Source organism: Panulirus ornatus, chromosome 22 (assembly GCF_036320965.1).
Source record: "Panulirus ornatus isolate Po-2019 chromosome 22, ASM3632096v1, whole genome shotgun sequence".
Classification (NCBI taxonomy): Eukaryota; Metazoa; Arthropoda; class Malacostraca; order Decapoda; family Palinuridae; genus Panulirus; species Panulirus ornatus.
In genome coordinates this window covers 4,268,493-4,285,267 of record NC_092245.1, presented here as the reverse complement: position 1 = coordinate 4,285,267, position 16,775 = coordinate 4,268,493, and the positions used below count along the sequence as shown (strand labels likewise).

Genomic DNA, 16,775 nt, shown 5'->3' with positions numbered 1-16,775 from the left:
ATATATATATATATATATATATATTTTTTTTTTTTTTTTTTTTTTTTACTTTGTCGCTGTCTCCCGCATTTGCGAGGTAGCGCAAGGAAACAGACGAAAGAAATGGCCCAACCCCCCCCCATACACATGTACATACACATGTCCACACACGCAAATATACATACCTACACAGCTTTCCATGGTCCACCCCAGACGCCTCACATGCCTTGATTCACTCCACTGACAGCACGTCAACCCCTGTATACCACATCGCTCCAATTCACTCTACTCCTTGCCCTCCTTACACCCTCCTGCATGTTCAGGCCCCGATCACACAAAATCTTTTTCACTCCATCTTTCCACCTCCAATTTGGTCTCCCTCTTCTCCTCGTTCCCTCCACCTCCGACACATATATCCTCTTGGTCAATCTTTCCTCACTCATTCTCTCCATGTGCCCAAACCATTTCAAAACACCCTCTTCTGCTCTCTCAACCACGCTCTTTTTATTTCCACACATCTCTCTTACCCTTACGTTACTTACTCGATCAAACCACCTCACACCACACATTGTCCTCAAACATCTCATTTCCAGCACATCCATCCTCCTGCGCACAACTCTATCCATAGCCCACGCCTCGCAACCATACAACATTGTTGGAACCACTATTCCTTCAAACATACCCATTTTTGCTTTCCGAGATAATGTTCTCGACTTCCACACATTTTTCAAGGCTCCCAAAATTTTCGCCCCCTCCCCCACCCTATGATCCACTTCCGCTTCCATGGTTCCATCCGCTGACAGATCCACTCCCAGATATCTAAAACACTTCACTTCCTCCAGTTTTTCTCCATTCAAACTCACCTCCCAATTGACTTGACCCTCAACCCTACTGTACCTAATAACCTTGCTCTTATTCACATTTACTCTTAACTTTCTTCTTCCACACACTTTACCAAACTCAGTCACCAGCTTCTGCAGTTTCTCACATGAATCAGCCACCAGCGCTGTATCATCAGCGAACAACAACTGACTCACTTCCCAAGCTCTCTCATCCCCAACAGACTTCATACTTGCCCCTCTTTCCAGGACTCTTGCATTTACCTCCCTAACAACCCCATCCATAAACAAATTAAACAACCATGGAGACATCACACACCCCTGCCGCAAACCTACATTCACTGAGAACCAATCACTTTCCTCTCTTCCTACACGTACACATGCCTTACATCCTCGATAAAAACTTTTCACTGCTTCTAACAACTTGCCTCCCACACCATATATTCTTAATACCTTCCACAGAGCATCTCTATCAACTCTATCATATGCCTTCTCCAGATCCATAAATGCTACATACAAATCCATTTTCTTTTCTAAGTATTTCTCACATACATTCTTCAAAGCAAACACCTGATCCACACATCCTCTACCACTTCTGAAACCGCACTGCTCTTCCCCAATCTGATGCTCTGTACATGCCTTCACCCTCTCAATCAATACCCTCCCATATAATTTACCAGGAATACTCAACAAACTTATACCTCTGTAATTTGAGCACTCACTCTTATCCCCTTTGCCTTTGTACAATGGCACTATGCACGCATTCCGCCAATCCTCAGGCACCTCACCATGAGTCATACATACAAGTAGTGGTGATGTGAGAAGGAGATGGAATGAGTATTTTGAAGGTTTGTTGAATGTGTCTGATGACAGAGTGGCAGATATAGGGTGTTTTGGTCGAGGTGGTGTGCAAAGTGAGAGGGTTAGGGAAAATGATTTGGTAAACAGAGAAGAGGTAGTAAAAGCTTTGCGGAAGATGAAAGCCGGCAAGGCAGCGGGTTTGGATGGTATTGCAGTGGAATTTATTAAAAAAGGGGGTGACTGTATTGTTGACTGGTTGGTTGACTGGGAGTGGATCTGTCAGCGGATGGAACCATGGAAGCGGAAGTGGATCATAGGGTGGGGGAGGGGGCGAAAATTTTGGGAGCCTTGAAAAATGTGTGGAAGTCGAGAACATTATCTCGGAAAGCAAAAATGGGTATGTTTGAGGGAATAGTGGTTCCAACAATGTTGTATGGTTGCGAGGCGTGGGCTATGGATAGAGATGTGCGCAGGAGGATGGATGTGCTGGAAATGAGATGTTTGAGGACAATGTGTGGTGTGAGGTGGTTTGATCGAGTAAGTAACGTAAGGGTAAGAGAGATGTGTGGAAATAAAAAGAGCGTGGTTGAGAGAGCAGAAGAGGGTGTTTTGAAATGGTTTGGGCACATGGAGAGAATGAGTGAGGAGAGATTGACCAAGAGGATATATGTGTCGGAGGTGGAGGTGGACATATGTATATACATGTGTATGGGGGGGGTTGGGCCATTTCTTTCATCTGTTTCCTTGCGCTACCTCGCAAACGCGGGAGACAGCGACAAAGTATAATAATAATAATAATAATAATAATGACTCATGGTGAGGTGCCTGAGGATTGGCGGAATGCGTGCATAGTGCCACTGAGTCATACATACATTAAATAACCTTACCAACCAGTCAACAATACAGTCACTCCCTTTTTTAATAAATTCCACTGCAATACCATCCAAACCTGCTGCCTTGCCGGCTTTCCTCTTCCGCAAAGCTTTTACTACCTCTTCTCTGTTTACCAAATCATTTTCCCTAACCCTAGCACTTTGCACACCACCTCGACCAAAACACCCTATATCTGCCACTCTATCATCAAACACATTCAACAAACCTTCAAAATACTCACTCCATCTCCTTCTCACATCACCACTACTTGTTATCACCTCCCCATTTGCGCCCTTCACTGAAGTTCCCATTTGCTCCCTTGTCTTACGCACTATATTTACCTCCTTCCAGAACATCTTTTTATTCTCCCTAAAATTTAATGATACTCTCTCACCCCAACTCTCATTTGCCCTTTTTTTCACCTCTTGCACCTTTCTCTTGACCTCCTGTCTCTTTCTTTTATACGTCTCCCACTCAATTGCATTTTTTCCCTGCAAAAATCGTCCAAATGCCTCTCTCTTCTCTTTCACTAATACTCTTACTTCTTCATCCCACCACTCACTACCCTTTCTAATCAACCCACCTCCCACTCTTCTCATGCCACATGATAGAGTTGATAGAGATGCTCTGTGGAAGGTATTAAGAATATATGGTGTGGGAGGCAAATTGTCAGAAGCAGTGAAAAGTTTTTATCGAGGATGTAAGGCATGTGTACGTGTAGGAAGAGAGGAAAGTGATTGGTTCTCAGAGAATGTAGGTTTGCGGCAGGGGTGTGTAATGTCTCCATGGTTGTTTAATTTGTTTATGGATGGGGTTGTTAGGGAGGTGAATGCAAGAGTTTTGGAAAGAGGGGCAAGTATGAAGTCTGTTGGGGATGAGAGAGCTTGGGAAGTGAGTCAGTTGTTGTTCGCTGATGATACAGCACTGGTGGCTGATTCATGTGAGAAACTGCAGAAGCTGGTGACTGAGTTTGGTAAAGTGTGTGAAAGAAGAAAGTTAAGAGTAAATGTGAATAAGAGCAAGGTTATTCGGTACAGTGGGGTTGAGGGTCAAGTCAATTGGGAGGTGAGTTTGAATGGAGAAAAACTGGAGGAAGTGAAGTGTTTTAGATATCTGGGAGTGGATCTGGCAGCGGATGGAACCATGGAAGCGGAAGTGGATCATAGGGTGGGGGAGGGGGCGAAAATTCTGGGAGCCTTGAAGAATGTGTGGAAGTCGAGAACATTATCTCGGAAAGCAAAAATGGGTATGTTTGAAGGAATAGTGGTTCCAACAATGTTGTATGGTTGCGAGGCGTGGGCTATGGATAGAGTTGTGCGCAGGAGGATGGATGTGCTGGAAATGAGATGTTTGAGGACAATGTGTGGTGTGAGGTGGTTTGATCGAGTGAGTAACGTAAGGGTAAGAGAGATGTGTGGAAATAAAAAGAGCGTGGTTGAGAGAGCAGAAGAGGGTGTTTTGAAGTGGTTTGGGCACATGGAGAGAATGAGTGAGGAAAGATTGACCAATAGGATATATGTGTCGGAGGTGGAGGGAACGAGGAGAAGAGGGAGACCAAATTGGAGGTGGAAAGATGGAGTGAAAAAGATTTTGTGTGATCGGGGCCTGAACATGCAGGAGGGTGAAAGGAGGGCAAGGAATAGAGTGAATTGGAGCGATGTGGTATACCGGGGTTGAAGTGCTGTCAGTGGATTGAATCAAGGCATGTGAAGCGTCTGGGGTAAACCATGGAAAGCTGTGTAGGTATGTATATTTGCGTGTGTGGACGTATGTATATACATGTGTATGGGGGGGGGGTTGGGCCATTTCTTTCATCTGTCTCCTTGCGCTACCTCGCAAGCGCGGGAGACAGCAACAAAGTATAATAAAAAATAAAAATAAAATATATATATATATATATATATATATATATATATATATATATATATATATATATAGGATTTTCGCCCCCTCCCCCACCCTATGATTTACTTCCACTTCCATGGTTCCATCCGCTGCCAGATCCACTCCCAGATATCTAAAACACTTTACTTCCTCCAGTTTTTCTCCATTCAAACTTACATCCCAATTGACTTGACCCTCAACCCTACTGTACCTAATAACTTTGCTCTTATTCACATTTACTCTAAACTTTCTTCTTTCTCACACTTTACCAAACTCAGTCACCAGCTTCTGCAGTTTCTCACCCGAATCAACCACCAGCACTGTATCATCAGCCAACAACAACTGACTCACTTCCCAGGCTCTCTCATCCACAACAGACTTCATACTTGCCCCTCTTTCCAAAACTCTTGCATTCACCTCCCTAACAACCCCATCCATAAACAAATTAAACAACCATGGAGACATCACACACCTACATTCACTGAGAACCAATCACTTTCCTCTCTTCCTACACGTACACATGCCATACATCCTCGATAAAAACTTTTCACTGCTTCTAACAACTTGCCTCCCACACCATATATTCTTAGTACCTTCCACAGAGCATCTCTATCAACTCTATCATATGCCTTCTCCAGATCCATAAATGCTACATACAGATCCATTTGCTTTTCTAAGTATTTCTCATATACATTCCTCAAAGCAAACACCTGATCCACACATCCTCTACCACTTCTGAAACCACACTGCTCTTCCCCAATCTGATGCTCTGTACATGCCTTCACCCTCTCAATCAATACCCTGCCATATAATTTACCAGGAATACTGAACAAACGTATACCTCTAAAATTTGAGCACTCACTCTTATCCCCTTTGCCTTTGTACAATGGCTCTATGCATGCATTCCGCCAATCCTCAGGCACCTCACCATGAATAATACATACATTGAATAACCTTACCAACCAGTCAACAATACAGTCACCCCCTTTTTTAATAGATTCCACTGCAATACCATCCAAACCTGCTGCCTTGCTGGCTTTCATCTTCCGCAAAGCTTTTACTACCTCTTCTCTGTTTACCAAATTATCCTCCCTAACCCTCTCACTTTGCACACCACCTTGACCAAAACACCCTATATCTGCCACTCTATCATTAAACACATTCAACATACCTTCAAAATACTCACTCCATCTCCTTCTCACATCACCACTAATTGTTATCACCTCCCCATTAGCCCCCTTCACTGAACTTACCATTTGCTTCCTTGTCTTATGCACTTTATTTACCTCCTTCCAGAACATCTTCTTATTCTCCCTAAAATTCAATGATACTCTCTCACCCCAACTTTCATTTGCCCTCTTTTTCACCTCTTGCACCTTTCTCTTGACCTCCTGTCTCTTTCTTTTATACATCTCCCACTCATTTGCATTTTTTTCCCTGCAAAAATCGTCCAAATGCCTCTCTCTCCTCTTTCACTAATAATCTTACTTCTTCATCCCACCACTCACTACCCTTTCTAATCAACCCACCTCCCATGCTTCTCATGCCACAAGCATCTTTTGCGTAAGCCATCACTGCTTCCCTAAATACATCCCATTCCTCCCCCACTCTCCTTACCTCCTTTGTTCTCACCTTTTTCCATTCTGTACTCAGTCTCTCCTGGTACTTCCTCACACAAGTCTCCTTCCCAAGCTCACTTACTCTCACCACCCTCTTCACCCCAACATTCTCTCTTCTTTTCTGAAAACCCATACAAATCTTCACCTTCGCCTCCAGAAGATAATGATCAGACATCCCTCCAGTTGCACCTCTCAGCACATTAGCATCCAAAAGTCTCTGTTTCGCGCGCCTGTCAATTAACACGTAATCCAATAACACTCTCTGGCCATCTCTCCTACTTACATACGTATACTTATGTATATCTCACTTTTTAAACCAGCTATTCCCAATCACCAGTCCTTTTTCAGCACATAAATCTACAAGCTCTTCACCATTTCCTTTTACAACACTGAACACCCCATGTATACTAATTATTCCCTCAACTGCCACATTACTCACCTTTGCATTCAAATCACCCATCACTATAACCCGGTCTCGTGCATCAAAACCACTAACACACTCATTCAGCTGCTCCCAAAACACTTGCCTCTCATGATCTTTCTTCTCATGCCCAGGTGCATATGCACCAATAATCACCCATCTCTCTCCATCAACTTTCAGTTTTACCCATATTAATCGAGAATCTACTTTCTTACATTCTACCTCATACTCCCACAACTCCTGTTTCAGGAGTAGTGCTACTCCTTCCCTTGCTCTTGTCCTCTCACTAACCCCTGACTTTACTCCCAAGACATTCCCAAACCACTCTTCCCCTTTACCCTTAAGCTTCGTTTCACTCAGAGCCAAAACATCCAGGTTCCTTTCCTCAAACATACTACCTATCTCTCCTTTTTCCACATCTTGGCTACTGCCACACACATTTAGACACCCCAATCTGAGCCTTCGAGGAGGATGAGCACTCCCCGCGTGCCTCCTTCTTCTGTTTCCCATTTTAGAAAGTTAAAATACAAATAAAATATATATATACAATATATATTTGTTTCATTTACCATTTATGTTGTTCCTGTGTGTGAAATAAAAATAAAGTGAGGGACCATGTTTAAGATAAAGAAAGAAATAACAATTCTCCTTTTATTGGGAGCCATGAAACACATTAATCAAACCCCTTCACCCCTCACTTAGCAGTGAACCAGCCCAACAAGGGCATTTGTGAAAATTCACGAGTATTTTCTTTTGTGTATCCATCTCCTTTCATAAAGGAAAAAATCTTTTGATTTTCTTTCATGCACCTCGTCATGAATCTTCCTGCCATCTCTGCCTTCACTGTTTAAGGACTACAGTATTTACTTATAAAATGAAGGAAGTAATTCAGCAAATCTCTGTTACATAAAAGAAGTTTACATGTTAAACAAATCATAAATCAGCATTGAAATATTCATATACTATGATGTGCAAACTGATATCATAAATGTATTCCTCATTCTGTCTACAAACATACAATCTATCCTCGTCACACAAAACAATGGACAATGCTTATCTAACACAACTCATTCTCCGTAACTCTAGATTCTTCCATGGTGAGTGTTATGCTCTGGCCATGCCTTTAAGCAAAATGATAGGAGCAACAGAGAGAAGTAGTAGGAAGGAAAAGAAGAGAGCAGCATTACGTAGCAGTGAGTAAGAACACTAGTTGGGAGCATTAGGTAGAAGTAGTAAGATGGAAACTCAGAAGTTAGTGACTGAGTTTAAGAAAGTGTGCGAGAGAAGAAATCTGAGAGTAAATGTGAATAAGAGCAAGGTTATTAGGTTCAGTAGGGTTGAGGGACAAGTCAATTGGGAGGTAAGTTTAAATGGAAAAAACTGGAGGAAGTGAAGTGTTTTAGATATCTGGGAGTGGATTTAGCAGCGGATGGAACCATGGAAGCAAAAGTGAGTCACAAGGTGGGGGAGTGGGCAAAGGTTTTGGGAGTGTTGGAAGGCAAGAACGTTATCTTAGAAAGCAAAAATGGGTATGTTTGAAGGAATATTGGTTCCAACAATGTTATATGGTTGTGAGGCATGGGCTATATAGATAGGGTTGTGCGGAGGGGGGTGGATGTATTGGATATGAGATGTATGAGGGCAATATGAGGTGTGAGGTGGTTTGATCGAGTAAGTAATGAAAGGGTAAGAGAGATGTGTGGTAATAAAAAAAGTGTGGTTGAGAGAGCAGAAGAGGGTGTATTGAAATGGTTTGGTCACATGGAAAGAATGAGTGAGGAAAGATTGACAAAGAGAATATGTGTGTCAGAGGTGGAGGGGATGAGAAGTGGGAGACCAAACTGGAGGTGGAAGGATGGAGCGAAAAATATTTTGAGCGATCGGGGTCTGAACAGACAGGAGGGTGAAAGGCATGAAAGAAATAGAGTGAATTGGAACGATGTGGTATACCAGGGTCGACGTGCTGTCAATGGATTGAACCAGTTCATGTGAAGCATCTGGGGTAAACCATGGAAAGTTTTGTGGGGCCTGGATGTGGAAAGGGAGCTGTGGTTTCGGTGCACAACACATGACAGGTAGAGACTGAGTGTGAATGAATGTGGCCTTTGTTATCTTTTCCTAGCACTACCTTGTGCGTGCATGTGCGTGCGCGGGTGGGTGGGGGATGCCATTTCATGTGTGGCGGGGTGGCGACGGGAATGCATGAAGGCAGCAAGTATAAATATATGTAATATAATTATTATTATTATTTTAGTTTGTCACTTTCTCCCAAGTTAACGAGGAAGCCAAGGAAACAGACGAAATAATGGCCCAACCCACCCCCATACACATGTATATACATACACGTCCACACACACAAATATACATACCTATACATCTCAATGCTTACATATATATACACACACAGACATATACATATATACATATGTACATAGTTCATACTGTCTGCCTTTATTCATTCCATCGCCACCCTGCCACACATGAAATGAAAACCCCCTCTCCCCTCATGTGCGCGAGTAGCGCTAGGAAAAGACATCAAAGGCCACATTCGTTCACACTCAGTCTCTAGCTGTAATGTAATAATGAACCAAAACCACAGCTCCCTTTCCACATCCAGGCTCCACAGAACTTTCCATGGTTTACCCCAGATGCTTCACATGCCCTGGTTCAATCCATTGACAGCATGTCGACCCCAGTATACCACATCGTTCCAATTCACTCTATTCCTTCCATGCCTTTCACCCTCCTGCATGTTCAGGCCCCAATCACTCAAAATCTTTTTCACTCCATCTTTCCACCTCCAATTTGGTCTCCCACTTCTCCTCGTTCCCTCCACCTCCGACACATATATCCTCTTGGTCAATCTTTCGTCATTCATTCTCTCCATGTAACCAAACCATTTCAAAACACCCTCTTCTGCTCTCTCAACCACGCTCTTTTTATTACCACACATCTCTCTTACCCTTACATTACTTACTCCATCAAACCACTTCACACCACATACTGTCCTCAAACATCTCATTTCCAGCACATCCACCCTCCTCCGCACAACTCTATCTACAGCCCATGCCTCACAACCATATAACATTGTTGGGACCACTATTCTTTCAAACATACCCATTTTTGCTTTCCGAGATAATGTTCTCAACTTCCACACATTTTCCAACACTCCCAGAACCTTTGCCCTCTCCCCCACCCTATGATTCACTTCCGCTTCCATAGTTCCATCCACTGCCAGATCCACTCCCAGATATCTAAAACACTTCACTTCCTCCAGTTTTTCTCCATTCAAACTTACCTCCCAAATGACTTGACCCTCAACCCTACTGTACCTAATAACCTTGCTCATATTCACATTTACTCTCAGCTTTCTTCTTTCACACACTTTACCAAACTCAGTCACCAGCTTCTGCAGTTTCTCACACGAATCAGCCACCAGCGCTGTATCATCAGCGAACAACAACTGACTCACTTCCCAAGATCTCTCATCCATAACAGACTGCATACTTGCCCCTCTTTCCAAAACTCTTGCATTAACCTTCCTAACAACCCCATCCATAAACAAATTAAACAACCATGGAGACATCATACACCCCTGCCACAAACCTACATTCACTGAGAACCAATCACTTTCCTCTCTTCCTACATGAACACATGCCTTACATCCTCGATAAATACTTTTCACTGCTTCTAACAACTTGCCTCCCAACCCATATATTCTGAATACCTTCTACAGAGCATCTCTATCAACTCTTATCATATGCCTTCTCCAGATCCATAATTGCTACATACAAATCCATTTGCTTTTCTAAGTATTTCTCACATACATTCTTCAAAGCAAACACCTGATCCACACATCCTCTACCACACTGCTCTTCCCCAATCTGATGCTCTGTACATGCCTTCACTCTCGAAATCAATACCCTCCCATATAATTTCCCAACAATACTCAACAAAATTATACTCTGTAATTTGAGCACTCACTTTCATCACCGTCGCCTTTGTACAATGGCACTATGCAAGCATTTCGCCAATCATTAGGCATCTCACCATGAGTCATACATACATTAAATAACCTTACCAACCAGTCAACAATACAGTCACCCCCTTTTTTAATAAATTCCACTGCAATACCATCCAAACCCGCTGCCTTTCCGGCTTTTCCGGCTTTCATCTTCCTCAAAGCTTTTACTACGTCTTCTCTGTTTACCAAATCATTTTCCCTAACCCTCTCACTTTGCATACCACCTCGACCAAAACACCCTATATCTGCCACTCTATCATCAAACACGTTCAACAAAACTTCAAAATACTCACATCACCACTACTTGTTATCACCTCCCCATTAGCCCCCTTCACTGAAGTTCTCATTTGTTCCCTTGTCTTACGCACATTATTTACCTCCTTTCAAAACATCTTTTTATTCTCCCTAAAATTTAATGATACTCTCTCACCCCAACTCTCATTTGCCCTCTTTTTCACCTCTTGCACCTTTCTCTTGACCTCCTGCCTCTTTCTTTTATACATCTCCCACTCATTCGCATTACTGCCCTGCAAAAATTGTCCAAATGCCTCTCTCGTCTCTTTCACCATTAATCTTACTTTTTCATCTCAGCACTCACTACCGTTCCTAATCTGCCCACCTCCCACACTTCTCATGCCACAAGCATCTTTTGCGTAAGCCATCACTGCTTCCCTAAATACATCCCATTCCTCCCCCACTCCCCTTACTTCCTTTGTTCTCACCTTTTTCCATTCTGTATTCAGTCTCTCCTGGTACTTCCTCACACAAGTCTCCTTCCCAAGCTCACTTACTCTCACCACTCTCTTCACTCCAACATTCACTCTTCTTTTCTGAAAACCTCTACAAATCTTCACCTTTGCCTCCACAAGATAATGATCAGACATCCCTCCAGTTGCACCTCTCAGCATATAAACATCCAAAAGTCTCTCTTTCACGCACCTATCAATTAACACGTAATCCAATAACGCTCTCTGGCCATCTCTCCTACTTATATATGTATACTTATGTATATCTCTCTTTTTAAACCAGGTATTCCCAATCACCAGTCCTTTTTCAGCACATAAATCTACAAGCTCTTCACCATTTCCATTTACAACACTGAACACCCCATGTACACCAATTATTCCCTCAACTGCCACATTACTCACCTTTGTATTCAAATCACCCATCACTATAACCTGGTCTCGTGCATCAAAACTACTATCACACTCACTCAGCTGCTCCCAAAACACTTGCCTTTCATGATCTTTCTTCTCTTGCCCAGGTGCACATGCACCAATAATCACCTATCTCTCTCCATCTACTTTCAGTTTTACCCATATTAATCTAGAGTTTACTTTCTTACACTCTATCACATACTCCCACCACTCCTGCTTCAGGAGTAGTGCTACTCCTTCCCTTGCTCTTGCCCTCTCACTAACCCCTGACTTAACTCCCAAGACATTCCCAAACAACTCTTCCCCTATTCCCTTGAGCTTCATTTCACTGAGAGCCAAAAATCCAGGTTCCTTTCTTCAAACATACTAGCTATCCCTCCTTTTTTCTCATCTTGGTTACATCCACACACATTTAGCCACCCCAATCTGAGCCTTCGAGGAGGATAAGCACTCCCATCGTGACTCCTTCCTCTGTTTCCCCTTTTAGAAAGTTAAAATACAAGAAGGGGAGGGTTTCCAGCCCCCCGCTCCCGTCCCTTTTAGTTGCCTTGTACGACACGTGAGGAATGCGTGGGAAGTATCCTTTCTCCCCTATCCCCAGTCATATATATGTATATGTCTGTGTATGTATATATATGTATACATTGAAATGCATAGGTATGTATATGTGCATGTGTGGGCGTTTATGTATATACATATGTACATGGGTGGGTTGGGCCATTCTTTCATCTGTTTCCTTGCGCTACCTCGCTAATGTGGGAGACAGTGACTAAGTATAATGATAAAATAATAAATACATTAAGTAATAGTAGCTTGTGAGAACATTAGGTTGAAACCTCTGAAAACACTGTATGAGAGTTGACCTCTGCCAGTTGCCAGTTACGGGTGTGAAAACAAAGGCTAAAGAACAGCACTAGAGTTCATGTCTTACAGAGAGTCTTCTGCCATGGCCACCTCCTCGAGGGAGTTCCAAAAGGGACCAGGTGTCAGAGTTACAGAGAGATAGAAAGACAGATTCCTCAGTGATGCATGATGTAGTTCAATTAATAGGCTTTAAAGACTGCTGTTGTAGATAATCAATTTTAAGTGTGTTATAAACTTTTCATTTCACACATCCTCTCCCTTAAGATCCTCACTTTATGAAGAACCAGCTCTCATTATAGGTGATGCAGAGATATGTTATCTCATAATTTCAAGAAAATCTGTTGTCTTAGAAAAATACACTACTCATGGATAATTTACTTTAATGGATAATTCCTCAGTCAGAGAATACTAGTGAGGATTTTCAGCACAATTTGTTTTTAAGCATACAAGAAAATAACTGTGGGGATAAGAACTTTAAACTGTAAAACAAAAAAATATTGAAAAGGCTTCATTAAGAAATATGAAGCTGTAAAAAGTATTAAAAACACAAGACTGTAAGAATTCAAACAACAAAATCACTGTCATATGGATGCTACAGAGGACTTGAAAAGCCTGAATAACTCTATAAGGATGTATAAGTACAAATGTACAAGATGTATTTCTGGATTTTCAAGATTTCTAATCAAGAACTTAGAATGGACAAATTAATACATGACTTACCAATAAGTGGAGATCGTGAAATGAAGCAACCACTATGATTGTTATTACTACGGGAGCATTTTGGGGAGACAATTTGTGTAGTCACAGCATAGACAGCTGGGTTGTTCCAAGCTGGCAGTAAAACAGTCAAGTGGTTGTCCTCAAAGGATGCATGTGAGCTGGTAAAGAGGTAATGGTAAAGAACTAGTGATAAAAACATAAGAAATATGGAAGTCAGTACAGGTAAAAAAAAAAATTTGAACAATGAAAAAACATTTCTCTACTGAAGGTCTGAGTCCTATGAGCACCTGAAAGAGCACTTGCTTGTTGGGAGGTTACAATAATGTTTTATCTCCAAGAGTAACTCCTCTTTGACCAAAGCAAAATATATGTAAGTTAACAGATTCTTGTTTACACATCGAAAAAAACATATAGAAATCCCTGTAGATCTATGAAATCACAATGATGAGGTAAAGTGGTGCCAAGCCATAATATAACCCTTTCCACTGACTGACCAGATGTGTCTGCCTCAGGACTGTTATGTTCAGAATCAAGTTTTTTCAAAAAGGAAATAGGAAAAGAGGTAAGAAAGTAAAATGGATGCTCAAAGAGCTCTGCCTATGGTAGAAAAATGGTCTTTCACCCTTCAGAGCCCACATTTCTTACCAACATACAGAGCTGTATGAGCATCTGAGAGCATACTAACATGAGGAAGAAACTCGAAGAAAAACCCATGGAAAACTAAAGAAAGGACCCACCTTTGGGAACACATGTCCACCATTTTGTACCATCTACTTCTTACAGTGGCATACCAAAAACTACACGACAAAGGTGAACCAGATCTCATCAAAAGGATTATCAAACAAAGATCATCAAATGTCAAACATCCCTTTTGCTTACTTCAGTAAATGAGAAATTCAAATTATCCTTAATGATAACTGATCCCTCATACTGGACCATCTTCTGATTACAACATTCCCAAAGTCATACAAGTCAACACGATCTAAAAAGAGATATCATCCATCACAATTGTTAGTAACAGTCTAATGCAAAAGAACAAGAAGCTCTTAACATCCCTTTAAGTTATCCTTTCCAACTCTCAATACTCATGTTTTCCAATGTGCTTAAAAAATACATGATTTGTAGATGTTTCAATAGATTGAGCTAAAAAGTGCAAGACAAAGGCCTGAGTGTCAAGTAAGTTGCCACTGTGCATGTAGTTGAGACAGATGAAGAGGGTGTGCTAAATGGTCTCCCTCTTCTAGTTCCCTCCATTTCTGACACATAAATTTTCTTTGTCAACCTTTCCTCAATCATTCTGTCCATATGCCCAATCCATTTCAACACACTCTCTTCTGCACTCTCAACCACACTCATTTTATTACCACATATCTCTCTTACCTCTGTACATTCCTTCACCCTCTCGGTCAATACCCACCCAAACAATTTTCCAGGAATACCCAATAAACTTATGCCTCTTTAGTTTGAACACACCTTCATCACCTTCGCCTTTCTACAATGGCACTATATTTGCATTCCACCAATACACAGGCACTTCACCATGATCCATACACACAATAAATATCCTTACCAACCAATCAACAACACAATAACCCCTTTCTTAATAAATTCTATTACAACACCATCCAAACCCACTGCCTTGCCAGATTTCATTTTCCACAAAGCTTTCACTACCTCTCCTCTCTTAACCAAACCATTTTCCATGACCCTCTCACTTCACACACAACCCTAACCAAAACAGCCCATATCTTCCACTCTATCACCAAACACATTCAACAAACCTTCAAAATACTCACTCCACCTCCTTCTCACTTCATCACTTCCTGTTATTACTTCCCCACTTGCCCCTTCACCGATGTTCCCATTTGTTCTCTTGTCTTAAGCACGTTATTTACTTCCTTCCAAAACATCTTTTTATTCTAATTAAAGTTGAATGATACTCTCTCACTCCATCTCTCATTTGCCCTCTTTTTCAACCACTGCATCTTTCTCTTGTCTTCCTGCCGCTTTCTTATACATCGCCCAGTCATTTACACTCCTCCCTTGCAAGTATTGTCCCAACACCTCTCTTTTCTCTTTCACTAATAACTTTACTTCTTCATCCCACCACTCACTACCCTTTCTAATGTGCCCATGTCCCACCTTTCTCATGCCACATGCATCTTTTGCACAAGCCATCACAGCTTCCCTAAATACATCCCATTCCTAATCCACTCCCCTCCCATCATTTGCTCTAACCTTTTGCCATTCTACACTCAATCTCTCATGGTACTTCCTTGTATAAGTTTCCTTTCCAGCTCACTTACTCTCACCACTCTCTTCTCCCCAACATTCTCTCTTCTATTTTGAAAACCTCTACAAACCTTCAACTCCACAAGATAGTGATCAGACATCCCTTCAGATGCCCCTCTCAGAACATTTACAACCAAAAGTCTCTCTTTTACATAATCCAATAATGCCCTTTGACCATCTCTCCTACTCACATATGTATACTTATGTATATCTCTCTCTTTAAAGTAGGTATTCCCAATCAACAGTCTTTTTTCAGCACACAAATCCACAAGCTCTTTACCATTTACATTTACAACACTGAACACCCAATGTACACCAATTATACCCTCAACTACCACACTACTCACCTTCACATTTAAATCACCCATCACTATAACCCAGTCTCATGCATCAAAGCTGCTAACACACTCACTCACCTGCTCCCAATACACTTGCCTCTCATGATCATTCTTCTCATGTCCAGGTGCATAAGCACCAATAATCACCCATCTCTCTCCATCCACCTTCACCTTTACCCAAATCAATCTATAATATATTTTCTTACACTCTATCACATGCTCCCACAACTCCTGTTTCAGGGGTAGTGCTACTCCTTCCTTAGCTCTTGTCCTCTCACCAACTCCTGACTTTACTCCCACGACTTTCCCAAACCACTCTTCCCCTTTACCCTTGAGCTTCGTTTCACTCAAACTCAGAACATCCAGGTTTCTTTCCTCAAACATACTACTTATCTCTCCTTTCTTCTCATCTTGGTTACACCTACAGATATTCAGACATCCCAATCTGAGCCTTCAAGGAGGATGAGCACTCCCTGCTTGACTCCTTCTTCTGTTTCTCTTTTTAGAAATTTAAATACAAGGAGGGGGGTTTCCAGCCCCTGTTTTCTCCCCCTTTAGTCGCCTTTTACGACACACGGGGAATATGTGGGAAGTAGTCTTTCTCCCCATCCCCAAAGAACATCGGTGAAGGGGCAAGTGTGGACGTAATAACAGGTTGTGATGAAGTGAGATGGAGTGAGTATTTTGAAGGTTTGTTGAATGTGTTTGATGAGAGAGTGGCAGATATAGGGTGTTTTGGTCAGGGTGGTGTGCAAAGTGAAAGGGTCATGGAGAATGGTTTAGTAAAGAAAGAGGGGGTAGTGAAAGCTTTGCAGAAGACGAAATGCAGAAAGGCAGTGGGTTTGGATGGTATTGCAGTGGAATGTTAATTGGTTGGTGAGGATATTCAATGCATGTATGGATCATGGTAAAGTGCAAGGATTGGCGCAATGCATGCATAGTGCCACTGTATAAAGGCAAATGG

At 41.9% G+C, this 16,775-nt stretch overlaps 1 protein-coding gene across 5 annotated transcripts in view; it reads right to left on the bottom strand.

Moving 5' to 3' along the window:
• The window catches only part of LOC139756501 (uncharacterized), a 192,685-nt gene that overhangs the window by 39,407 nt on the left and 136,503 nt on the right, over positions 1–16,775 (bottom strand). For all 5 annotated transcript variants that reach the window (XM_071675945.1, XM_071675944.1, XM_071675943.1 and 2 more), the window contains one exon: positions 13,182–13,339. In XM_071675945.1, the coding sequence (XP_071532046.1) occupies positions 13,182–13,339 (158 nt within the window). The remainder of the gene's footprint in view (positions 1–13,181; positions 13,340–16,775) is intronic.